The 27,908-nt window shown below is 37.2% G+C and overlaps 1 protein-coding gene across 1 annotated transcript in view; it reads left to right on the top strand.

Annotated features, from left to right (window-relative positions):
- LOC150094508 (aldehyde dehydrogenase 1A1-like) overlaps window positions 1–27,908 on the top strand; it is a 164,900-nt gene that overhangs the window by 68,959 nt on the left and 68,033 nt on the right. The window contains exon 5 of the mRNA XM_090411990.1: window positions 19,790–19,851. Within this exon, the coding sequence (XP_090268116.1) occupies window positions 19,790–19,851 (62 nt within the window). The remainder of the gene's footprint in view (window positions 1–19,789; window positions 19,852–27,908) is intronic.

The following is a 27,908-nucleotide window of genomic DNA, read 5'->3' as shown; positions in this document are numbered from 1 at the left end:
AACTGGCTTCTGTCCACTGTTTTGACTGCTGTTTTGATTCTGGTGTGTACTGGTGAATCCAGGTCTCATCCATAGTAATAAATCAATGCACAAAATCAGTTTTCTTCTTGTTAAAACACTCCAAGAGATTTTCATGGCAAATGAGTTCTTGATCTACTGCGCAAGCACAGCATCCATCTTGCACAAAGCTTTTTCATTTGCAATTTTTCATGCAAAATATATCCTACACATTCTTTTGAAATGCCTGTAGTCTCAGCAGTTTCACGCACTTTGACTCACCAGTCATCCAATACCATATCGTGCACTTGATCAATGATTTCTGGTGCTGTTACAATTTTGGGATGTCCTTCACATGGATCATCTTCAAGGCTAGTACGGCCAAGTTTAAACTCGGCAGCCCATTTCTTAATTGTTGTAAATGAAGGGGAAGAGTGCCCATAAACTTTTATGAACTTCAAATGAATTTCTTTTGGCGTTAAACTTTCTTTTACAAAGAATTTTATAACTGCACGATACTCAATTTTATCCATTTCAAGGGATACAGACAACACTTTTGCTTCAGGCAGCTATATATAACGAACAACTTGATAGAATGACTTGCAGTTTCACATGGATGCTTAGACAGGTGTACCAACTTAGAAAAAAAAATCTTGCCAATAGTGTTTCCATCTATGGTCGAGGCCGAGAACTTTTCAGACCAGCCTCGTATATGGCCTTCATAGATTATGAGAAAGCATATGAACAAATCAACAGAGCAAAATTAATCAATATACTGTATGAATTGAAAGCTCAACCTCAAACCACAAAAGCAATAGCAAATATAATGGAAGAGAGCTATCTTAAAATTATTAATGAAACAGCTGAAAAGATTAAGACCAATAGAGGCCTCATTCAAGGAAGTGGATTATCACCAATGCTCTTCGATATATATATATATATATATATATATATATATTGAATCGGGTCTCTTTTTATGTATATCTTTTTTATGAGGTTTTGAAGTTATGTGGTGCATAACTTCAAACCTTATGTACCATTATACATAATGAACAGCATGTTGCAGCACATTCTGCGTAACGTGTAAGCAGTGAGTGTCCGTGAAGTTTAATTTTGCATGTGAGTAAGTGTTTGTCTTTTCATTATCATAAGTCTAAATTTTGCTAATTTTTATTTTAAAGATTTAATTTGGCCCAATGGAGAAAAAAAATGCCAAATAAAAGGAATTTCTTTGGAAATGAGAATTGCAATTTTAGATCGCTTAGCAAAAGGAGAGGGATCTACGGCTATTGGTAAACATTTTAATTTAGGAGAATCTACTATAAGAGCAATTAAAAAGAATGAAGTCACAATAAGAAAATCTGTCATTTCTGGCACAAAACTAAGTGCCAAATTATCATCGTACTCAAGAGATGCTTTATTAAAAAAAAACAGAACGAACATTCGTAATTTGGATTGAAGAATTAACTCAAAGAACAATTCCTATAGGTGTTTATTTAAATAATTAACCACTTATAGGAACAAAAAGCTCATTGGTTTTATGAACAGATGAAGCAATTGGAGCCATTTACTTCCGTTTCCCAGGCTGATAAAGAATTTCGGTTAGCAAAGGATGGTTAATCAGGTTTTTAAAAAGGAATGCATTTCATAACGTGAAGATTACAGGCAAGATTGCAGCAGCAGATGAAGCAGCAGCCAAACATTTTCAAGAGAAATTAGCCAAAATTATTGAAGATGGTGGATATTGTCCCAAGAAAGTGTTTAACAAAACAGGATTGTTTTGGACGAAAATGCCTAGTCGAACTTACATCGCAAAGTCTGAGAAAAAAGCAATTGGGTTTAAAGCAAGCAAAGTTCGGTTAACGTTGTTACTTTGTAGTAATGCATCAGGGGATCGAATGTTGAAACCTCTCCTAGTAAATCGATTTCTAAGAGCATGTGCTCTAAAAGGCAAAGATTTAAAACAGCTACTGGTACATTGGATGGCTAATATGAAGGCCTGGGTGACAACTGCTGTATTTACTGAATGGTTCAATAATTGCTTTGTACCAGAAGTGGAAACATGTATGAAGCAAAAAGCTGTCGATTTTAAAGTTTTATTAATTGTTGACAATGCACCAAGTCATCTGCATTTAGAATATCCAAATGTGCAAGTAGTTTTTTTCCACCCAATAAAATAAGCATTATTCCGCCATTAGATCAACGCATAATTGTTACTTTTAAAAAAATATTATGTTAAACACTTTTCAATTTATATTGGATAAACTAGAAAATGAATCATTAACAGTAACTGACATTTGGAAAAATTTTTCTATTTTGGACTGCTTAAATCATGTTGCATCTGCTATCACTGAAATAAGACCACAAACTTTAAATGCCTGCTGGAAAGCAGATTGACCTCAACGTTGCAAACAGTGCATCCATTCAAACAGCTACATTATCAACTGAAATCATTACTTTGGCACATGAAATTGGTGGAAAAGGTTTTGATACATTTAGCCAGAATGACGTAGATGAATTGCTTGTGGATAATGCCTTAAGTGACAATGATATTATTGGATATCGATTAACTTTAGATATCATCGAAGAACCATAAACGATAGTGAAGCAGAAGAAAAACCTGTCCCCCCCCCTCACTGCAAATATAATTTGAAAAGGTCTTGAACTATGCAATAAATTGGAAAATCATTTTCTTGTTTTTTACACAAATTCTAAATGAGTCTTTAAATTCCAACATGTGCTGAAGAAATGTATGTCTGGATATCGTGAGCTGTATAAAAAATTAGTAAAATCATCATCGCAAAGTTTAATCACTGAATAAAGTGTATGTGCAGAATCAGGGAAACTAGATTTATTAAGGGGTGGGGGAAGTAGTTATGCAGACTTTAGGGAGGCAGTTGAGTGTATGAATGAGTATAATATGCCCGAGCGAATAAGGACAACAAATCAGAATGGGATAGTTAGTATAAGGCATCAAGGTAGGGATGGGGCTAACAGAGGTCTGCAATTCATGTATGCTAATGCTAGGAGTATTAGGAACAAGAAGGAAGTATTTTTGGCCTTGGTTGGCACTTACAGACCACAGGTTATTGGCATTAGTGAAACATGGCTGACTGAAAATGATATTGCTAGTGGGATTGAATGTGAGGGATATAGTGTGTTCAGGAATTATAGGGAGAATAAAATGGGGGAGTAGAAGTATTATTGATGACAGCTGATGAGCTGTCATCAATAATTCAACTTCTATTCTCCTGCAGCCAAGGAGAATAGAAGTTGAATTGCAGGATAGAGAAAACAGCACATTTGAGGCCATTTCGTGTGAGATTGAGGCTAGCAGAACAAAATATACAATTGGGTGCTGCTATAGACCAGGTGATGGAATAGATGGTGGAGACAGTATGCACAAGCAAAAAGAAGAAATGAGTGGAAGGAGGGTGATTATTATGGGAGATTTCAACTATGGTAGTATGGATTGGAGGGAGGAGAGGACACATGGGGGGATGGAATTGGATTTTATGTGGTTATTAAGGGATAACTATCTGCGACAGCATGTAATGGAAAATACTAGGGGTCAGAGAGTGCTTGACCTAGTAACTGCATCTGAGGATTTGACTGTAACAAATACGACCACATTGCCACCAATTGGTGAGAGTGATCATAGAGGTCTTGACTTGGGAGTTGGCTAAAGGTGTGGAATTTACAATTAAGACAGGGTACATGTGAAATTATCGGGCTGGTAAGTATGACAAGCTTAGGAGTTTGATTGGCTCAGTGCCATGGCATGTACAACTGCAAGGGCTGGATGTTGATAGTGCATGGGAGACGGTTAAGAAGTGTTTACAGGAGGCAATGGCTAACTGTATACCTAGAGTCCGAATAATAAATCAAGTAGGGATTAAATGGATGAATAACACCATTAAGCTTGAGCTGCAAAAAAAGAAACAACTGTGGAGGGAGTTTTGGAGGAGAAAGGCGACCTGCAGGCACATGAATGGTATAAAGCCCAGGCCAGAAGGGTAACAAGCATGGTAAGAAAAGCAAAAGCAGATTATGAAAAAACATTAGCCATGCAGGCTAAAGAGAATCCCAAACAGTTTTTTCGATATGTTGCAAGTAAAAGAAAAAATGTATGTGGCAGAATGATTTTAAAGAATGCCAATGGTAGGGAGGTAACCGAATCAGTTGATATGGTAGAATTACTGAGTGAGCACTTTAAGAGAATATCATCCTGATGGTGACATTGCAGAAATGGAAGAACCAACACAGCTTATACGGGAAATGTGGTGAATGAAGTGAAGGTGAATAGTCTATTACAAAACCTCAATGTCAATTCATCTGTGGGATTGAATGGTATACCAGCTCGTGTTGTACGAGAAGCGGCTAAAGAATTGTCAGTGCCTTTGACCATTTTGTTTAATTTGAGTCACAGGTCTGGGTTAGTCTCAAGGGAGTGGAGAGGGGAAAATAGTTCCACTGCATAAAGCAGGTTCCAAGACTGCTGTTGAAAATTACCGGCCAATCAACATATCAGGAATTGTTGTCAAGATCTTGGAGAAAACAGTCAAGAGAAATATACAGGATTGAATAGATGAAAATGGGATACTGTATGGGGAACAACATGGTTTAGTGAAGGGTAGATCATGCCTCGGTAACTTGCTCACGTTTTATAACACAGTGACCGCTGAACTGGATAAGGGTAATGGGTTTACAGTGATTTTACTGGACCTTGCTAAGGCCTTTGACAGGATACCACATGGAATTCTAATCAGTAAACTGCAGCATATGGGGATGGATATAGGGTTGGTGAGGTGAGAAGGATAGGATGGTGGTTGATGGAGAGATATCAGAGTGGTTTATTCAGGAGTAGAGTCCAAAAGATGGCCTGTGACTAGTGGTGTGCCGCAGGGTTCTGTTCTTGGACCACTACTTTTCAATTTGTTCATTAACGATATAGGAAAGGATCTGAGAGGAAGCGTTCACTTGTTTGCTGATGATGCAAAGTTGAGTAGAGCAATAGTGAGTGCACAAGATGTCGAAATTTTGCAAGATGATTTGGATAGTTTGAAGGACTGGGCTAAGGGAAATGGATGTCAATTTAATGTGGCAAAGTGTAAGGTTATGCATTTTGGGGTGAAAAGATTAGCAGCAGTATATCACATTGGTGGAACCGTACTCCAAGAGATTGATGTGAGGCTGGTGATTTGGGAGTGTTGGTGAATAGGGAGTTGAAGTTTAGGGGGCACATTGCAAAAGTGGCTAAATAAGCTCATAAAATCACTTGGTTGCTGAAAAAGTACTTTAACAAGCAGAGACAAACAGGTCATTGTTCCTCTGTATTGAGCCTTGATAAGACCCCATCTAGACTATTGTGCCCAGATATGGGCACCAGGGTTTCTTCTCGATGGGGAAGAGGTGGAGTGAATCCAGAGACGAGTGACCAAGATAATAGCAGGACTATGGAACGAACCTTATGAGAACAGGTTGAAGATTTGTGGGCTGCAGAAATTGGTTGATAGGCAAAAAAGGAGTGATATGATTGAGACATTCAAATTACTGAAGGGTTTCTATAAGATTAATTCAGAAGATATTTTTGAGAACAGGACTGGTAGTGGGAGGACTAGGGGCCATCCATTGAAACTTGGTAAGAGTGTGGTTAGCAAGGGTGTTAGAGCTAAGTTTTTTACTTGGAGAGTGGTAAATGAGTGGAATAAGCTACCAGAGTCTATTGTGGGTGCCATGACTGTAAATGAGTTCAAGGTGAAGTATGATAGATACTGTGTGAATGTTAAATAGTTGTTCTTGACATGATGTTGGGCCTCCCTTGATGAGTCTAAGGACTCCTTGGAGCTGCCCGTAATAATAATAATAATAATTACATTGTCAGAAGGAAAAAAATCAGCACAGAACGAGGGTGAAGCTTATTCTGTATGTGAAGAACCATTCCCTTTATCATACAGATCTCATGTGCAGACTATCTCTTTTGGTGATGAAAGTGATTTGATTTTGCACCAGTTCACAAACGTTGCCAAATATTGTCTAATAGTGACGATAATTCTGATGAAAAAATGTAAAAAAAAAAAAAAATGTTACTTTTCAATAAAATTAAATGAATAAAGCTTTAAAACAAACTTAGGCATTCTTAGTTTCCTGAATTTTTATAAACTTTTTTATGGATTTTAGATTTATTTTAATTCATTGCTTTGGTTTTATGCAGTTTTAAAAAAGTATGGAACGTATCCCTATTTTTTCAACGTAGGTTAAGTCTGTTTTGTGCGATTTTTTTTATGCGGTTTGTGTGTTAACTCAGAATGTGGTAGCAGAGCTAATCTAAAGTAGTATGCCCACTTAATTAAAATGAATGAAGAACGGTTAGCAAAATAGGTGTTTGATGCCAAGGTGGCAGAAATGAGACCCAAAGGAAGATCAAGATCTAGGTGGATTGATTTGGTCAGAAGTGCCTCAGATGCATGAAATGTTAAATATGACAATATTCGAGTGCTCACAAGTAATAGTTTGATTTGGAAGAAAATGTTGGATAGGAGATTAATAATAATGTAAACTTAAAGACGTAGTGCTGTCATAGTAACATGTACATCCCTTGGGGGTATATATATATATCAGGAAATTGATGAAGAAGATGATATATAGGTGGCATTTTTTTGCTGTCTGCCCCCATAATGATGACACATTACCTACTTTTTTTATCTAATAGAAACACATATATATCCATGAATTAAATTTACTAATAAATTGAAAAAACAAAACAAAACAAATTGTCCTTTTACAGATATTTTATTCCTCCACTTACTATTGAAAGCCTACTTTTGCTGGATGCTACATTCAACAGTAATTGGCTCACCATCCATCACAGAAGTCTGGAATTATAAAGCACAAATAACAAGGAAGTAGTATGTTGAGGTTCAATCTCATACATTTCTAGCATTGCAGAACCCATTTCAAGAATTTTTAAGAAATATAATTTAGTGGCTACTTTTCTTTGTATCAACAAATTATTAGCATGGTTTCCATCTTCAGAATGTAAACAGTCTCCTCTAGCTCTTCCTGGTGTATACTAAATTCCTTGCGACTGTAATCGCTTTTTGCTTTGGACAAACTGGATGCTTTGTAGAAAAGAGAATACAATAACACCAATCTTATATTAACAACAGGAAATCTGAAAAATCTGGCTTGACACAGTATAGAACAGATACAGACCACAACATCCTATGGTCTGAAACATGCTCACTTCATCAATGTCAGTATAAATTTTAATGCTTGTTTAAAGAAAGAGCTTAGACCTTACTTCATCATCTAAACTTGAATCGTAACAACTGCCTCTCTTGCTCTAAGATGTGGAAATGTCTTATTTTAATCAAATGACAATAATTTTTTTAAATGGCTAATAAATAATTAATATAACAATATTTGTTCAGTTATAGCATTGCATTTTAGGTATAACATCTCGTAGCTGTTACTTTTTGTAATCAATCCATTGTTCACTTTCTACTTTTTAATTAACTTTTGTCACCACAGATGACAGCCTGTAATATTTAAGCTGAAATTACATGGCCTTAAATAAATAGTATTATTTATTCCTTGTGTTTTTCATTTTAATTTAAAAAAACTTCTTATGGCACAAGCATCTCTTAAACAATGATCATGTTCTCTTGACCTGGGAGATTGCTAGTCATGCTGAATTTTCTGTTTAGAAGAGATATATGTGGAATTATAAAACAGGTTATTATGACAAGCTGAGCAGTCAGCTTTCAGTGATGCCTTGGCATAAGAATTTGGAGGAGGAGGGGGGGGGAGATGTTGGTGGTATATGGGAGGTGTCCAAGGGAGGATATGGTATTGAAGAAAGCAGCATCAGATATCAAGCATCACAAGGATAAATCAGGCAGGAGTTAGATGGATGAATAGTCTCAATAAGTAAGAGACAAAAAGTTGTGGTGGGAATATAATGAAAAAGGCTATCAGCATGCCAATGAGCAGTATAAGGCATGGACAAGAAGGTAACTTGTATGGCAAGGAAGACTAAAGCAAATTATGAGAGAAAGCTAACTGATGAGGCCAAAAGTAATCCTAAAGAGCTCTTTCACTATGTGACAAGTGAAAGGAGAAATGACCAAGGAAGGATGACTTTGAAAAGTGCTGATGGTGGGGAGATAACAGATGTGTAAAACAGGTTGTTGAATTACTGAGTGAGAATTTTGCAAGACCTACCATCTAGCTGATAATTTTACAATAGCAGATGTGACTTTCACTAATGGAAGAATAGAGGTTGAAGAAACAGAAGTGCTTAAAATATTGCAGAACCTTAATGCGAACAGAGCAGTGGGATTAGATGGCTTATTGGCCCGTGTATTACAAGAATGCATAAGAGAATTATCAGTCCCTCTGAACCAAGCTGTTTAATTGAAACCTCGGTATCTGGAAGATTCCAATCGAGTGGAAAGAGGGGAAAAATAGTCCCACTGCATAACAAGGACTACAAGGCAGAAGTGCAAATTATAGGCCAATCAGCATTTCAGAAGTGGTGGTTAATGTATTGTAGCAATTAATGAAAGAAGAATTTAAGACTGGGATAGAAATATGATACTCTATAAGGGACATGGTTTTGTGATGGGTAGGTCTTTCCTTAGTAATTTGCTTACTTTTTATAATAGTAACAATTAAGATGAATAAATGAAATGGCTACTAGGTGATATTGCTAGACCTTTACAAAGGTATTTGCCATGATTCTACATAGACATCTATTGCAATTGAAGTAAATGGGGATAGATATGAATCTGGTGAATTGGATTACAGGTTGATCGACAGAAATCAAAGAGTGGTTTATATAAGAATTGAGGCCAGTGGTGTACCATAGGGCTCAGTACTAAGTTTTGGTGTCATATGCATTATGCCCTCTAAACTTCAACTCCCTGTCCACAATCACAACAAAGTAACTGGCCTCAACAGTTCAGTTCCATTAATATAGTACAGCTTCTTATCTCATACCACAGTGCATCACCTTACACTTGGGCAGATTAAACTCTCAGTCATTTATCTTTTCCTATTTATCTTAATTTGTACATCAAGGATAATAGGTAATGATTTGGCCAGAAATATTCAGTTGATTGCTGATGATGCTAAACTGGAAGAGCAATAGTAAATGAAAGTGACACAGAAATCCTGTAGGAAGACAAATAGACTAGCAGTATGGGCATAGATAAATGGCTGACATTTTAATCTGCCCAAGTGTAAGGTGATGCACTTTGGTAAGAGATAAGAAGCTGTACTATATTAATGGAACTGAACTGTTGAGGCCAGTTACTTTGTTGTGATTGTGGACATGGAGTTGAAGTTTAGAGGGCATATTGCATATGTAACCAAAACAGCACATCAGATTACATGGTTATTTAAAGTATTCATATTTGGTCATGAAGTGTTAAAATATAAGACTTGTTATTGTTTATGTGACCATAGGTTTTTTTTAATTACTATATATGTTCATATAATAATGCCTAACAGTTTCACTAGCAACTGTCTAGCTTTCTCAAGGTTTGAATGGTAAACACAAAAAAATGATAAATGCACAAAGTATAAAGAATACAAAACCGTTAGTAATTATAAGGTAGCTAAGTTGATACGTTTGCTTGACAATGTCAGCATGTATTGCGAATCTTTAGTCCGTGTCCTGAACATGCGTTGCATGAGCACGCGTTATATGATTGTTGGCGTACTGTAGTTCCGTCAAACTGAGTGAATTGATTAAATTTTTCCAAGTATCATTCAATATGGTACCTTGATTTCTGTTTAGGTTGCTGTCTGTTCGTAGGACTACTGTTGCTTCTTTGAATAATCAGTGTCTGAAATCATCGTCTACGTAGGGCATTCTATAGACTGGGAACTATTTTCCCAGTCTATAGAATGGTTAGAAGTTGAAAAGTGATGCGCTAAACCGGAGGAGATCGTCCTGTTATGATTGACATCTCCAACATGTTCTTTCTGTCTGATTTCGAGGCTCCTTGAAGTTTGTCCAATGGAGGAGAGGTCACACGTACATGGAATATTATACACACCTGGATACTTGTAAAATGGGACAGTATCCTTAGGAGATCTTAACACCTGCCTAATGCTAGTAGTTGGTTTAAATACAACTCTGATGTTATGAGCTTTTAACAGTCTCACTATATTGGTGGAAACTGAACCCATGAAGGGGATGACAACCGTTGAAACCTGCTGGGAGACTGTTTCTTGTTGTCGGTGGTTATCTTTATACAGGAATTTGTTGATAATGTTTAGAGGATATCCATTTTGAGATAGTATTGTAACAATTTGAGACAGTTCTGTCTGAACCTCATCTTCGTCTGAGACAAATTTGCGGACTCTATTTCCCAACATGTGGATGATGCTATGTTTATGTGACCTATGATGGTTTGAAGAATAACGTAGATATCGTCCAGTATCTGTAGGCTTTTTGTAAATGGACAGTTATCTTGTCTCTTTACCGGTATGTCTAAGAAGTGCAATTGTTTGTTATTTTCCACTTCTACAGTTAATTTGATTTTGTTGTGGTGTGAGTTGATTCTATCAACAAACATATGTAGGTTTTCTATGCTTTCTTGCTATATGACGAAGATATCATCTAAATATCTCCACCATATTGACGGTTTAGGAGTAATATTGGTGAAGATTTCATTTTCAAATTTCTCCATGAAAAGGTCTGCACATGGTGGTGGTGGTGGTGACTGAGGGCTGCCCATGGCTAGGCCTTCTAATTGTTGGTACACCTTGTTGTTTGCCTTAAAGAAATTTGATTTTAGGCAGTGCTTGAACATCTGTGTAATATCTACAGGAAAGAGATCTTTGATAATGTTAATGACTTCTGCTATTGGTACATTTGTAAATAAGGATACTACATCCAGACTAGCCATTATGTCTGTTTTTGTTGGTTTCACATTCTTCAGTTTTTCAACAAATTGTTGAGAATTTTTAATATAGGATTCTGTTTGTCTGATTTTTCCTTTTAGTAAGTTTGTAAGATGTTTAGCTAAAAGGTATGTTGGGGAGGACCTGCCATCAACAATCAGATGAAGTGGGACTTCTTCTTTATGTACTTTAGGTGCACCATAAAGTCTAGGAGTAAGGATTTAATTTTTCTTTTCAATTCCTCAGACCAAGTACTCATATTGAGGATCAGGCAGTTTGTCTCATTACGATTGATCATGGTGGGATCTTTGTTGAGAATTTTATACGTGGAACTGTCTGATAATAAATTGTTTATCTTCTTGAAATAGTCCTTTGAATTAAGAATGACTGTGGAGTTCCCCTTATCAGCTTTAGTAATTATAATCTCTTTGTTATTTCTCAAGTTACAAATTGCTTTCCTGTCATAAGGAGTGGTGTTAAGTTTGGGTTGTTTAGCTGTGGCCAGGATGATTGAGCTTTGAAATCTAATATTGTTAGCTATAGCCGCTGGGAGAGGGTGAAGACCTTTTTCAATTCCACAAATAAATTCCATTTTTGGGATGTGATTGGGAGTGATTAAAAAGTTGAAATCTTTGTTTAGGATATCGGATTCATGTTTTGAAAGGCAGTAATCTGACATGTTGAAAATCACTTTATCCTCTGGGAGGCTGTTGTGTGTATGGTATATTTTCTTAAGAGTTTTTCAAATTTTTTAATTTGTTTAACCAAATTGATTTTATTGGCAGTCTATGGTCTGCAAAAACTAGCTGATAGGTATTTTTTCAGCTCACAGAAAAAAAGTGGAAAAAAGGAGATCTGATAGAAACATAAGTTATTAAAGGGGCTTTTTATAGGTTTGACACTGAAGACATCTTTTCAGTTCTTGCAGGATGGGAGAGAACAAGAGGTCATCAATGAAATTGAGTAAGGATGTGGTTAGCAATACATTTTTTGCCTGGAGAATGGGTGGAATGGGTTTCCAGAGGTTGTTGTGAGTGCTTTGTCAGTGATTGAGTTTAAGGATTGGTATGATTGTGTGAATGACTAGTTTGTGAATAATGGATCTCCAGTGATGGGTCTTCTGACTGCATGGAGATAACCTTTATAATAATAATATTGTTCCTGAACTTCATGTCTTTATCCATACCCACATCTCTCACCTCCTGTACCTTTTTCAAAGATTCTCCATCATTTGTATACTTTACATCCCATCATTGCTTACAACATTTCAATACCTTATACTTGGCAACATTTGAAGTGATCTTGCCTGCTCAATCATACAAAATGTACCCAAAACTGACCTCTCTGGCACAGTGTTAGTAACTTTCCTTTTGGGTCACTGCACACCTCCATGTCCTCTGACAGCCAGTCACCTATGCAATTCACTAGTCTTTAATCCAGTACCATCCGTTTCAGTTTAGTTACCAGCTTGTCATGTGGTAATCTATCATGTCTTAACAAAATCTAAGTTTTCCACTGTACATGCCTCTCCCCTTTTAACAAATCCATTCACATTCACAGTGAATACTGCTGTTATCTCCATCATTTGTATACTTTACATCCCATCATTGCTTACAACATTTCAATTCTCCATCATTTGTATACATCCCATCATTGCTTACAACATTTCAATACCTTATACTTTGCAACATTTGAAGTGATATTTCCAGGCAGAGATCTTCAGGCAAGTGGATTTATGTATCCTAGCTCTCTCTGATCTCTTAAATACCTTAACTGTTGTGGTTAAGGTATTACCAATCTGTATATTAAGAATTGTTCTTGATATACAGATTGGCTCATAATTTTAGCTATAGTTGTATCACCACCTTTAATGCAGTGGAACAATTTTATCCTCTTTCCACTCCCTTGTGACATATGCTGCTGCTGCAAGACTATTAAACAGGTATGTCAAGGCTACTATTACCAACTCCTTGTAATAGTAGCCTTGACATACCTCCAACACATCACTAAATGACAACATCATTTAGTGATGTGTCATCAAATTCTATTACCTTATTGACATCAAGTTTATTTGATTCCTCACATATCTCATGCTTGATCACAATTATGCCATCCTCTACCCTTGAGCTTCTCCTGATTTTACTGATCAGGATGAAAGACCTTATGAATTATTCATTGAAGTTTTCAACTATGCCCTCTGCAGCAGTTACCATTCTATCATCTTCGTCCATCAACATCATCTTGCAATAATAATTTTTCTTTCTACTTGGCTGCATATTGGGGGGAAAAAACTCTAGAATTTTTCTTGGATTGATTTTCTAATTACTACTAATACTGCACTTTTGCTCTTCTTACCAGCTGGGTCACCTTCTTGACCTGCTACTTATACTCCTAATAGTTGATTATTACCATTTTTCAACTTATATTGCCTTCACAGTACCTTCTTCTTCGAGATTTCCTGATTAATCCCTTCATTCATTCATTTGGCATATACCCTACTCAAACCTTTTGATTTTCAGAATACATTTGCACATTGGTGTTGTTAAATATCTGTTTGTCAGTTTCCAAACAGCATTTATCTCCTTCCTACTTAACAAACCCATCCAGTTCCATGCTATAACTTTAAACTGTCTCTTAAGCTTTTAATAATCACCAGCCTTGTAGGTTCCACATATATCCTTTCCTCACAGAAATCTTCATATAGCTGGTCACAATCTACGTGATCACCTCATGGTTACTCTCACTAATTGGGTGGGGGGGGGGAATGTGATGCCTCACTCATTATGATTTCATCAGAGTGATGAAATGATTAAATCTAAGACTCTTGATCCTTGTGTGCCTTCTTTGCATACTACCTAAGATAGTTGTGTCTCAAGAACTTGTCACCAGATTCCCTCAGGGAAGGTATACAGTACATCATGATAGTGCTACATGAAAAGTAGCACCATTACTAACTTCCGACCAACAACTTTCCTCTAAATTAATTTGTTATCTGTCAAGAATCCAACAGTATCAGATCTTATATTTTTCTGTCTTTTAAGGCACTTCTTTACTGTATTAATCCACAGACTTAGAGGAAGACTTGGTCTTCCTCTGTCTTTTTCCTGACAACCTGGCAAAGGTTTCACTAAATTATTATTATTATTATCCAGGCCTCCATAGAGTCAAAAGACTCATCATGGGAGGTCGTTTCTAGGAAACACAAAGTTTATCGTATCACTCCTTGAACCCATTGACCGTTCCTACTCCAACCACTCTCTCAGGCAATGCATTCCAAGGTTCAGCCACCCTCCACACAAAGAAACCACTCCATACCCTCTTGCGCACAGCCTCCTTTCGTAACTTCCAGGGATGACCCCTTGTCATCGCTCTTTCCCGCTGTTCCACCAAGTGAAAGAACTCTCCAATGTCTACCCTGTAACTGCCTCTCAACAGTTTAAATGTCTCGATCATATCACCTCTCATTCTTCTATTCACCAAATTCTGCAGTCCACATTCCCTCAGTCGATCCTCATAACTCATATTATACAGTCCTGAAACCATCATTGTTATTTGCCTCTGTACCCTTTCCACAGTCAGTTTATCCCCTTCAAATCCTGGTGACCAAATCTGACAACAGTAGTCTAAGTGTGGTCTGATCAGGGTCTTATACAACAGAATGATAACTCTTTTATCTCTGCAGGTCAGCGTCCTTCTCAGTATTGCAGCAATCCTCTGAGTTACCCTCACCAACTTTGCAATATGCTCCCTAACTTCAGTTTTCTATCAATCATTACCCCCAGATCTCTTGCCTCCCCTACCTTCTCCAGTTCAGCTCCTCCAATCGAGTATGCATCCTCCCATCGATGGATCCCAAACCACAAGACTTTACAGTCTGCTGAATTGAACCAAAACCCCCATTCATTTTCCCATCTGTCTGGTTTATTCAAATCCTCTTGCAGGGCTGCCACATCTGCAATGTTACTGATAACCCTTCCCAGCTTCACATCATCTGCAAACAACTGATTGAATGTCCCCATGCAATTCATTGAGAATATTATTGATATAAAGGTTGAACAATACAGGTCCCAGTACTGAGCCCTGTGGAACCCCACTTATAACCTTCTGCTTCCTTGATATTCCCCACCATACACAACTCTCTGACACCTATCAGTTAGCCAATTCTGAATCCATTTGACTAACCCGACATTTAAACCCATATGCTGCAACTTAAATATCAGCTTGTCATGTGGCACCCTGTCAAATGGCTTCGCAAAATCCAAAAAAAATGGCAGTATATGCCTTTCCCTCCTCAACTGCTCTTGTCACTTTATTATAAAAGGCAATCATATTACTAAACCAAGAGTGCCCCTTAACAAATCCATGCTGATTCTCACAGATAACATTACCCTCATCTGCCCAACACTGTATATAGTCCATCACTAATTTCTCCAAGACCTTAACAACTACTGATGACACACAAACAGGCTTATAATTAGACACTTCCAGTCTGCTACCACCCTTATGTAGTGGCACTATCTTACCTTCCTTCCATTCCCTGGGTACCTTTCCCACAGCCAGACTTTTATTGAAAAGCCAGGTCAACGGAGCTGTCAGTTCTTTAGCACATTCTCTCAAAACCCGTGGTGACATACCATCCAGTCCAACAGCTTTACTGGTATCCAGAGTACTCAGTATTTGGAACACACACTCTCCTCTTGCACCTCTGAACCTTGAACCTGCCCTATCCCTCTAGTATTAAAACCTTCTTCTCCAGGATGAAATACTCCAATGAAGTGCTCATTGAACAATTCCACTATGTCCTCTGCATCAGTCACTCTATTCCCATTTTTATCCTGCAATGTCATTCTTCCACAATCGTTTTCCACCTACTGGCCACATGGCTAAAAAATTCCCTAGGATTTTTTTTGGATCTTAGTGCCAATCTCCTCTCATATTCCAGTTTTGCCTTCCTCACCATTCTGGTCACTCTCCTGGCCTTCTCCAATTGTTTTAAGTGCTGATACCATCTAAGATTATCTCAGCTAACATATTCCTGAATGCTAATAATATTGAGATCTTTCCTAATATCCTCAGTTCTAATCTGATATTGCCAATAATGTCATCTGTTCACTCTCCTAATCTTTCTCAGAACTCTCATATCAGTTGTCTCTAGTCTTAAAACTCTTGATCAGAGTCTGGAGACCACTGATATGAATTTTAAGACTTAGCTCTGATATCCATTAATTGAAATTGGTTTTAACACTGTCTTGCATACAGTTAGTTTATTGTTTTGAGTGATTTCTCTCTTATTCCATACAAATTTATTCAACTGACTTCCTAGCATATCAGCTTTGCTAATTCTTTGGTATTCATAGTGAAGAATTTATGGAGACACAACACACGTGATAGAATAATTACTTTACTTAACATTAAACAAGTAACAATTAATGGTTCGACCTCTGTATTGAGGTCATCAGCAGGAAAATATGTGACCGGGCTTTTCAAGGACAGTCTGGCTGCGGGAAAGATGCCCATGGAATGGAAGGAAGGCAAAATAGTGCCATTGCATAAGGACGGTAGCAGACTGGAAGTGTCTAATTATAGACCAGTTTGTGTGTCATCAGTAGTTAGTAAGATCTTGGAGAAAGTAATGAAGGACCGTATACAGCATTGGGCAGATGAGGGTAATGTTATCTGTGAGAGTCAACATGGATTTGTGAAGGGGTGCTCTTGTTTTAGCAATATGCTAGCCTTTTATGATAAAGTTACAAGAGCATTAGATGAGGGAAAGGCATATACTGCCATTTTCTTACACTTAGCAAAGGCATTTGACAGGGTGCCACATGATAAGCTGATATTTAAGTTGCAGCACATGGGTCTGGATGTCAGATTGGTCAAATGGATTCAGGATTGGCTGTCCGATAGGTATCAGAGAGTTGTGTATGGTGGGGCAGTGTCAGGGAAGCAGAGGGTTACAAGTAGGGTCCCACAGGGCTCAGTACTGGGACCTATATTGTTTAACCTTTATATCAATGACAGTTTCAGTGGAGTGCAAGAGGATATTCAGTTGTTTGCAGATGATGCAAAGCTTTAAAGGATTATTAGTAATAGTACAGATGCGGCAGCCCTGCAAGAGGATTTGAATAAGCTAGCTAGATGGACAAATGAATGGGGGTGTCGGTTTAATGCAGCAAAATGTAGGGTCTTGAGGTTTGAGAAACATTGATGGGACACTGCATACTCTATGAGAGGAGTTATACTGGAGGAATTAGGGGAGACAAGGGATCTAGTGGTTGATGATTGATAGAAACCTGAAATTTAGGGGACATATTGCAAAGGTGGTGAAGGTAGCACAGAGGATTGCTGTGGTAGTGAGAAGGATGCTGACCTGCAGAGATAAAAGTTATCATTCCATTGTAAAATTCCCTGATCAGGCCACACTTGGACTATTGTTCTCAGATTTGGTCCCCAGGATTTGAAGGGAATAAATTGACTGTGGAAAGGGTACAGAGGCAGATAACAAAGATGGTTTCAGGACTGTACAATGATAGTTATTAGGAATAGGCTGAGGGAATGTGGACTGCAGAGTTTGGTGGATAGAAGGAGAGGTGATATGAGTGAGACTTTTAAACTGTTGAGAGGTTGGTTACAGGGCTGACACTGGGGAGTTCTTTTACTTGGTTGAACAGTGGGAAGGGGTGATGACAAGAGGCCATCTCTGGAAGTTACGAAAGGAAACTGTGAGCAAGAGGGTGAGGAGTGGTTTCTTGGCATGGAAGGTGGTTGAACTATGGAATGCATTGCCTGATGGAGTGGTGAGAGCAAGAACGGTCAATGAGTTTAAGGAGTGGTATGATAGACTTTATGTTTCTCGGGGGGGACCCCCCCGATGAGTCTTTTGACTCCAGGAGGCCTGAATAATAATAATAATAATACATGCCACTGCACTATAAGAAAGTAAAATGAATCTAAATGTTTTTTAATCAGTTATCTTAGCGTGATCTCTGTGAGAAAAAAAAAAAAAAAACTGAACTACATTGAACAATTTCTACAGTCCTTTTGTATTGAGATTTTCTTCTTTTGAGGTTGTTCTGGTTGTTATATGAGTTGAAGATGGGTCCTCCACATTCTTGAAATAATTAATCCATCATTTTGTTCAGATTTGGATGATGTTTTAATGTTTTACAAGCTTCTTTGAATTTTCTTTCAAACCAGGTTTTGGTGTGGTGTAGGGACTTAGTGCCTTTCCAGCCAATTCTGTGGCATGCGTGAAGTGCATGGTCTGATCAGCTTGTTTTACCATAGTGGAGGTATTTAATGTGGCATTTGTGTTCATCTTTTCTGATTGGGATAGTGCATCCTGTTTCCCCTATGCAAAGTATTTTACAGGTACATTGACTTTTGTAAACCCCTAGGTGTGCAAGGTATGGAAGAGGATCTTTGGAAGAGCTAAGTAAATTTCTTGATTTTGCGAAGGATTTGAAGGTTGTCTTGATGTTGTATTTAGGTAGTGTTCCATCTATTTTTTCTGAAATGCCCCTAATGTAGGGTATGGCTATGGCATTCTTCTAATATTTTTTGCTTTTAATGACATTTTTATGGAGGATCTTATGAACTGTTTTTTTTTATCCATTTTTTACAAATGTTTGGTTAATGATTTCAGATTGTTGGTTCAGAGCTTGTTATATTGGATCAAATTGTTAGGGCTCTGTGTTTGAGGGTGCTCCTGACTCCTAGTTTTTGTGTTACATGGGGGCGTGAATTTTTATGTATGTGGTGGCCTGTATGTGTAGGTTTGTGGTAGACAGTGAAGAAGAGGCAGCTTGAGGGAAGACGTGTGACGAGTGTGTCTAGAAAAGAAAGAGAGTTGTTGTTTTCAATTTTGATGGTGAATTGAATACGTTTGTGTTGTTTGTTCAGGTGGCTTAGGAATGTATTTAATAAAGAAAAGGAAAAAACACTAGAAAAATTTCCAAAATTCTTTTCCTAATTAAAATTCATTTTTTTTATTTATGTTGTGTGCTACTTATGAATTAGCGATCACTGCAGATGCTCAGTTATAGGTCGTATGCGATGTGTAGTGTGTATTCACAAAACGTCGACTCAACTCGCCCCCCCCAAAGGTTAAATCTTGAGCGCTCGGCCCCCTCCAAGATTAAATCCTGAGTGCGTCACTGCTAATTGGCTAATCAGGCCAGTTGTGTTATTAATTTACCCATTTATTGCAGTAAGTGAGTAAATTAATTTTTTCATCCAATTCAACTGTCATTGCATTATAATACAGTGAAAGTTGAGATGAATGAGGAATATGGAGAGAATAAGGGGTCACCCAGAGAGGTTGTGTGATTAGCAAGGGTGCAAGGAGTAGAATTTTTGTGTTGACTAGAAATCTTGAGTTGCTCAAACTCACACTTGTCCTTTGAAAGACTCTGTTTATGCACACTGCTTCTTTCATTGTTGCAATTCTCTATTCTCATCTTCTGCCACTTCTTTCATGTTATCTTCCTTCCAACTCACCTTCTACATCATTGCTATTGCATCTGCATCTACCTTACTATCTACTGCTCTCTAGCACTCGTATTTTTGTATCTTTTTGTCATAGCTTTCATCACTGCCCTCTTGCTTGTTTAATGATCCAAACGTCTGACTCTCTCACATATCTTTCATTCTCACTAACATATATATTGAACACACAACATGCAACAAAATCACATGTGATTATTATTTTATTAAATACTTTTTACTTTATGTGCAGGCCAGTTCTGACAGTCAAGTCTGCCAAACTCGACTGTCAAACTGGTGTTATGAGTTGCCAGGGGTAGTTATTGGTGCTTTGTCAATTAACAAAGAGTGCTGCTTATATTACTTTTTTTTTTCTTTATTTTTGTTATAGATGGCAATGTTTTCTCTTTTACTCGTCTGGAACCAGTGGGTGTCTGCGGATTAATAATACCGGTAAGTATTTTTGATAAATAAAAATTTTGTCTTGTTTAGAGGGACTGAAATAATTTAATAATACCGGTAATTGACCTACATGTTAAGTAAAAATTATCGAATAAAGTAATCAATCATGCCTGATTGTGTTATGCGTAGTGTGTGTGTGTGGGGGGGTGTGTGTGTGTGTGTTCAATGTATTTTAATAAGAATGAAAGATTTGTGGGTGGAAAGTGAGAATGGTGAGAGGGACTGAGAGAGTGTCAGACACTCTCTCAGTCCCTCTCACCATTTTGAAATTTTGATAATGACTAAAGCTAGATATCAGAGTGGTGGTAGTAGTGAATGACAAAATGGCACAAAAATAGGACTGCTGGAGAGTAGGTAGATAGGAAAGTAGTGCAGAAATGAATGCATATGAATAATGCAGGAGGCAAGTTAGAAAGAAGATAACATGCAAGAAATGATAAAGGATGAGTAGAATAGTGAACTGCATGGATTTGCTAAAGTAAGGTCATGTTTTAGTAATCTGCTTACTTATAACAATTAGGTGACAGGTGCATTGAACAAGGAAAATGGATACACAGTAGTATGAGGGTTGTTTGAAAAGTTTGGTAAAAAAAATAAGTTAAACACATTTTTTTGGAAAAAATCATCTTTATTTCTCAACATAGTCTCCATTGAGATCTACACATTTAGTCCATAGAGTTTCCAATTTTTTTATCCCATCTAAAAAGTAGGATTTGTCAAATTGTGCAAAATAGTCATTGACAGTCTTGATGACATCCTCATTCGAAGAAACTTTTTTCCCACAAAGCCACATTTTTAAGTTTGGGAACAAGAAGTCACACGAGGCCAAGTCCGGAGAATATGGTGGATGTGGGACCAATTTGAACCTCATTTGGGCAATTTTTCCATTGCAACGCCCAATGTGTGGAATGGCGCATTGGTGAAAGAGCACATTTTTTGTGTGCTAATCTTGGCCGTTTTTAATTCAGTTCTTCCTTTAAATTGTCCAACAATGATGCATATTAGACTCCTGTTATTGTCTTACTCTTTTCCAAATAGTCTATCATGATAATCCCTTGGGTAACCCAAAAACAGTGGCCATCACCTTCCCAGCTGACAAAACGGTCTTCGCTTTTTTCAGTGCTCTTTCACCAGGCATTGTCCATTGTTTTGACTGCTGCTTGGATTCAGGTGTGTAGTGGTGGATCAAAGTTTCGTCAACAGTCATGAATCGACATAAAAAATCCTGCGAGTTGCAATTAAACACTGCATTGAAATGTCTTTTTGCATGCATTTTTGATCGACAGTCAACAATCATGGCACTCATCATGTGCACAGCTTTTTCATGTGCAATTTTTTGTGCAGGATATTACACATCTGTTCAGTTGAGATGCCTACAATCTCAGCAATCTCAAACACTCACTCGGCAGTCTTCCATAGCGATACCATGGATTTTGCCAATCATTTCCTTCGTTGTGACCTCAGTCAGGCATCCAGAGCATGCTTCATCTTCGATGGACTTACAACCATGTTTAAACTCATTTATCCAAAATAAATAGTCTTTAATGCTGGTGCAGAGTCCCCATGAACTGCATCTAACTTGGCTTTGATCTGCACAGCTGTCAACTTATTCAAATAAAAGAGTTTTATCTCTGCATGAAACTTGTTTTTCTCCATTTTTATGAAAAATGTGAACACAATCTTTTTAAATGTTTGCCAAATGAGAACTACACATTGCACTTGGCTAAAATTTTGCCAGGGGTCATGAAAAAGATGATATGTGCTGACACTGGTATGAATGAACGAATTGTATTGCAGTCTGTTGAAAATTTACCAAACTTTTCAAACAACCCCAATGATAAAGGATAAGTAGAATGGTGAACTGCATGGATTTGCTAAAGTAAGATCATGTTTTAGTAATCTGCTTACTTATAACAATTAGGTGACAGGTACATTGAACAAGGGGAACTCTGTTGGTGCAGAGTCTCTGTGAACTGCATCTAATTTGGCTTTGATCTGTGCGGCTGTCAACTTCTTCAAATAAAAGGGTTTTATCACTGCACAAAACTCATTTTTCTCCATTTTTTTGAAAAATACAAACACGGTCATTTTAAATGTTTGCCAAATGAGAACTACAAATCGCACGTGGCTAAAATTTTGCCAGGGGTCATGAAAAAGATGATACATGGCGACACACTCATATGAATGAATGAATTGTGTTGAAGTCTATTGAAAATTTACCAAGCTTTTCAAATAACCCTCATATACTAAATATTTTACAAAGGCTTTTGATAGATTGCCACATGATAAATTTCTGGTCAAACTGGAACGGATGAGTTGGATATTAGATTAGTGCACTGGATTGAAGATTGGTTCTGATAGATATTAGCAAGTTGTGTGTCAGGGAGCAGTATCCCAGAAGAGGAAAACTGTAAGAGGTGTGCCTCGAGAGGCTGTTTTAGGGCAATCACTTTTTATTCTGTATGTTTAATAATTTTGTTGAAGATTTGAATGGGGATATTCAGTTTGCAGATGATGCAAAGTTGAGAAGAACTATAAGAAGTCAAGTAAATGTTGTGAACAGATGTGATGTTGGGAAGAACTATAAGAAGTCAAGTAAATGTTGTGAAAAGATGTTGGGAAGAACTATAAGAAGCCAACGAGATGTTGTGGCTTTACAGGACTCAAACAGACTGAGTGTGAATGGGCACAGGAGTGGCGATGCCATTTCAGTGTTGCAAAGTGTAGGGTTTTAAAATTTGTAAACAAAGATAACACTTGGTGGGGAGATATATTGGAGGAGGTAGACAAAATAAGAGATCTAGGTGTGATGGTAGATAGGAATCTAAAATTTAGAAGGCACAATTTCTAAAATTGTGAGGACAACACAATGAATTCTGCAATGATGAGAAGGACACTGACTTGTAGAAGTAAGGAGATTCTGGTTCCATTGTATAAGGCCTTGATTAGGCCACATATGGACTACTGTGCACAGATTTGATCACCTGGTTTTTCAAAAGGATGAAGAGGTTTTAGAAAGGGTCCAGAGGCAGTTGACTAAGACAGTATTTGGGATGTTGACTACGAAGAAAGATTAGGTAGGAATGAATTAATAAGGGCCATTATAAATGTTAATGTACAGTAGGTTGTGCAGAAGGATTAGTGTGCAATTTATAGATGTTATAGAGTGAATTTGATGGATAAATGTACTTATAATTAAATAATGGGTAATATTTAAATAGATTTGGGATTGAATGTTTGGAACATGTGGTACAGGTAAAGAGAGAGAAATGAAGTCATGGAAGTTAGGGCTATTAAGATAGAATCAGATGAGAGAATGTGTGAAAATACTTTTGGACAAGTGATCATGGAAATGGCTCTGGAATAATCAATCAATCAATGATAGGCATAGTTTCACACATCTCAAATCTGAATGAGAGAGTCATTAAGATGTAAGAATACCCATGGAACAAAAAGAAAATTCGACTTCATGTATTGTAATGACTGAAGTATCAGAAATGAGGATGCATTTTTGGTATTGGTCAATTCAACTTGACCAAAATTTACAGTCATTAACAAGACTTGGTGGACAGAAAAGATATAGTTGCATGGATAGAAAACAAAGGATATTGTATTTTCATTGAAAACAGGACAGGGAGTTGAGTATTTTTGAGGATAGAAGAACTTCAACCAACAGGAAGGCAAGAGTAGGGTTGTGGGAGGCAATGTATTTCAGGCTTGCAGATATGAGGTAGAGATTACAACACAAAATTCATTACAAGACAAATATAAGACATCACAATGTATATAGTGGTGTGGTGCTCTATGCCCAGAGAGAAAGGTAGATGTAGCCAGCATATAATGACAGATTTGCTCAATGAGCACAGAGCAAATAATTATTATGGGAGATAGATTGGACATAGATTGGAAGAAGGAAAGGGTACATGGCAGGATTGAAGTGGAAGATGGAAGTTACTAAGAAATAATTATCTGAAACTGCATGCGATAGAGAGAACATAGGTTTAATTTACTGGATATTGTGATAACTTGAGATAATTTGTTCTTGACCAACATCACCACTTTTCATCATTTTAGGGTAAATTATGGTCTTGACCCGAAAGCTAAGCAATGAACATTTAAATACATGTTTAAATATCAATGACAGATGGCTGAAGCTCAAAAGAAATCTCAGCAGGTTGCAGCTTTCTATAACAACCATCTTTCGCATCCTTCATGAGAAGCTTCACATGATGATGGTCAGTACAAGGTTGGTGTCCCGACTTCTCTATTCAATTCAGGGGCATCACGTGACGTTACTGCAAATATTTAGTTTTACCAAAGGAATCAGAGAGAAGTGCTGGAATCCATTGTCACTGGGGATGAAAGCATGGTCTTTTAGTATTATCCTCTTTCCAAAAGGGAATCCATGGAGTGGTGCAAACCAGAAAAAGCACTGCCGAGAAAAGCCAAGGTCACTCAGTCCACCAAGAAGATCATGGCAAAAATCTTTTGGGATTTCCAGGGAATTCTGTTGATTGACTTCAAGGAAAGGAATGCCACTGTGTATGCAGAATATTATGCTTCACTCCTGCACAACACATAATATTCACCCTACTGCCCAGATCTATCACCCAGTGGCTTCTACCTCTTCTCGAAACTGAGGAAAGACCTTTGAGGAAGAAAATTTGCAGATAACAAGGTGAATGATGCAGTTTTAGGCCATTTTGCAAACAAACAAAAGTACAGACTATTTTTTTCAAGGGAATAGAAATGTTAATGCAAAGATGTGAAAAGTGTGTTGAAGTAAAGGGAGATTATGTTGAAATGTGACAGTTTTTTTTTTCTGTCACCTCTAAAAGTTAGTCAGGCTGGAAACTTATGGAACCACTCTTGTATATATGTGTGTATGGGTGGTTAACAGGGGTTTGAGGACTAGATTTTTTGGTCGAAGAGTGTTGAATGAGTGGAATGTGTTGCCTGACTCAGTTGCGAGTGCTTCATCTGTCAATGAGTTCAAGGAGAGGTATGATAAACATTGTGCGGATAGTTTGTGTCTCCTGTGATGAGTCTTCAGACTCCATGGAGATGCTAGTATAATAATAATTTAATCAACTGGCTTTCCACCATTCTTATTAGACGGTAGATGCTGTTGGTGTAAATGATGATGGTAGTTGCAGTGGAGACAGAGTTGTAGAGTAGGTGCCCTCCCTCGATGAGTCTTTGGACTCCCTGGAGGTGTCACATAATAATAATAATAAACTTAGTGCATCTACTGACTTACTTCCTAGGAATTTTTTATTTGCTGTCTTCTTTAACTTCTTGTATCCACCAGTTCTGATGCTTGGATTCCTCCTGGGAGCTCACATCTCTTACCCCTATATACAGGCAAGTTGCAATGCAAATCATGCATGCATGAATCAATCAATATTTCTTTCATTTGCCACTGTGACTCCAGGTGTGTTTTTTTTTTTTTTTGTATAGTTCAAGTACATTTCCTCTAAAAATCTACTTGACCTTATTTTTTTTTTTAAATACCTTCATACATATTTTTCTTTTCAATACCATATTTGTTTTTATTCTACTTAATGTTAAGTGGTGATAACTTCATTTCAAATCATCTGTATGCTCTTGTATCCTGACCTAGCATGAAGATATCACTATCAGCAATAATATAGCTAATAAAACTTTTTTTTGTTATTGTGTTCTTCTCTCCATGTGGATTTGTGCACATCCTTATGTTCGAAACATACTGTTAATGATACCTAGTACCATGCTTCTGTGTCTTGAACCGAAAACCATCAGGCACTTACCATTATTATTAGCTTTGCCATTTTCTCTAAATTTGACATTATCATTGAAGGGGAGAAAGAAATGAAGGATGTACAAATTGGTCGCCAACACACGAAATCACGTGCTTTATAGATAAAATTTCCCAACTGTTATACAAGCAAAATAGTTACCACTTTAAAAACTACAATGATCATAAAAGAGAAGTTAATTTTCCGACGGGTAATAATAAACAACTCATCCCAGAAAACGGATTGATTACCCTATTATTGGAATGGATTCTCCTTTTTGTGACATGCATAGAGGTGTCGAAGGGTCTCAAATCTGCGGGCATAATATAGACATAAATTTTTACGTAAAAATTTGGAACATAGTATACATAGTGTACATGGAAGTAGTGTAGTATGCCATTAAAATAACTTTGTAAAATGTTTTAAATCAGTAACTAAATTATTTCATTCTGGTAAGTGATTTTTTAAAATAGTTAGCCTATAAAAATATATAGATAAAAATTTTTAAAAATCTGTAACATTTATTTTTCAGATGTATATAAGTGCACTAATCGAATTTGAGCATAAAAAAAAATTATGCACTAATCGGGGGCATATTAATCGAGGGATTACTGTATAGGATTAGATGGTTATAAAATGAGTGGGAACAATTTGGAAGGAGTTGCTTGAATATAAGGATTTAGGTACTATGGTAAGAAGCTTATTATTATGTGACACCTCCTGGGACTCATCATGGGAGGGCACCCCACTCCACACAACTCACTACTTAATCCTCTTGTTACACTAAACAGCATCTACCATATACAGTAATATTTTTTTGTCTGTTAATTAGATGTGTTCTCTGCCCAATTTGCCTGTATGCGGAATAAGAAATGTGAGATTCCAGGAGGCAAAAACCCTGCTACCACTGTATGAGATTTGCTAACTCACCTTCAATTGAAAATCCTATATAAAGATTCCTCTCATCACAACAAAAATCAAACTCAGATCTTTTGCAGTCAAAGGGTGCAATGTCTTGTTGTTCTTCCAGTTGTACTATGAAGGCAAATTTAAGTTCAGAATCACATTAGACAACTACTAGTAAATGCATAGAACATTATTGGTTTAATTAAAAGAAGCTTCACATCACAGGAAAAAGGAAGCTATGATACTCTTATGTAAGTCTCTGGTCAGACAGTTTTGGATTATTCCTCTGAGCTTTAGTCATCCAGATTTCTAAGAGAGAATAAAATTAAAAGTATATGCTAGACCAGGGGTCGCCAAGTCGACCATCGACCCCTTCAAGCGTTTCTTGACTTTTTATCGACCCCCTATATTTTACTATTATGTAATTATAATAGGACAAGCAAAAAAAGACACTTATGTGAATTTTTAGATTGTTTATTTTATAGTTACAGTGTTTATTGTATGTATAATATAGTATATATTATTATATTACTGTTACTATCACTGGTATTACTAGTGATGTTAATAAGCTACTGGTATTACTACCAGCACTGCTCAACTCTTCAACATGAATTTTAGAACATTAATGCTCACTTGTATGTCGATGCGCAAAAATGAGACTGGGATCAAATACTTGTATCAGTAAATAAGAACCACGCACGTGTTGCAATCTCGCTCCCACTGCGCCGGCCAGCAGGAACCACCAACATCCGTTTATTGGTAAATACGTCATTTTGGCCTACTTGATTGGCCTCAGTAACTATTTTCATGACCTTACGCCATCTTACAGGTCCTATTCATGGACCTATAAGATGGAGGTACTGATCCCACAATTCACTCTTAATTGCGTTGTCAATTACCTCCATATCTTTTGTCATGGAGGTAATCCAAGTTAACCGAATTAAATATTACCCATACAATGATGTCTTATATTTTTCTGTCGACCCCTGAGCCCAAATCGACCCCTAACAATGTCATATTGACCCCTTTGGCGACCACTGTGCTAGGCAGTGTGAGAATCCAATGTGGTAAATAATATAGAAATTGTATAAATTTTAAGATGATTCATTGTTGTGAGTGCTGCATGTATGGATAGGGGAATATGCAGGATATGTATGCAAGAGGTTTGGAGTGATATTTTGAAGAATTGCAGGCTATTATTAAATGATAGTAGGAGATGAGGAGTGAAATTAGACAGGGAAGAAGACAATGAGGAGTGTAAGATTGTGAAAGATACCAAAGCAAGGGTGATTGTGGGGATGAAAGAGCATAACTGATAGAACAAAAGTGATGGAGGTGTATTGATTGATGATATGAAAGAGTACT

Source organism: Typopeltis vanoorti, chromosome 22 (genome assembly GCF_054136105.1).
Source record: "Typopeltis vanoorti isolate ZY-2024b chromosome 22, IOZ_Tvanoo_1.0, whole genome shotgun sequence".
NCBI classification, from domain to species: Eukaryota; Metazoa; Arthropoda; class Arachnida; order Uropygi; family Thelyphonidae; genus Typopeltis; species Typopeltis vanoorti.
Note: the sequence above shows the minus strand (reverse complement) of the source record. Positions and strands in the feature narration are given on the sequence as shown.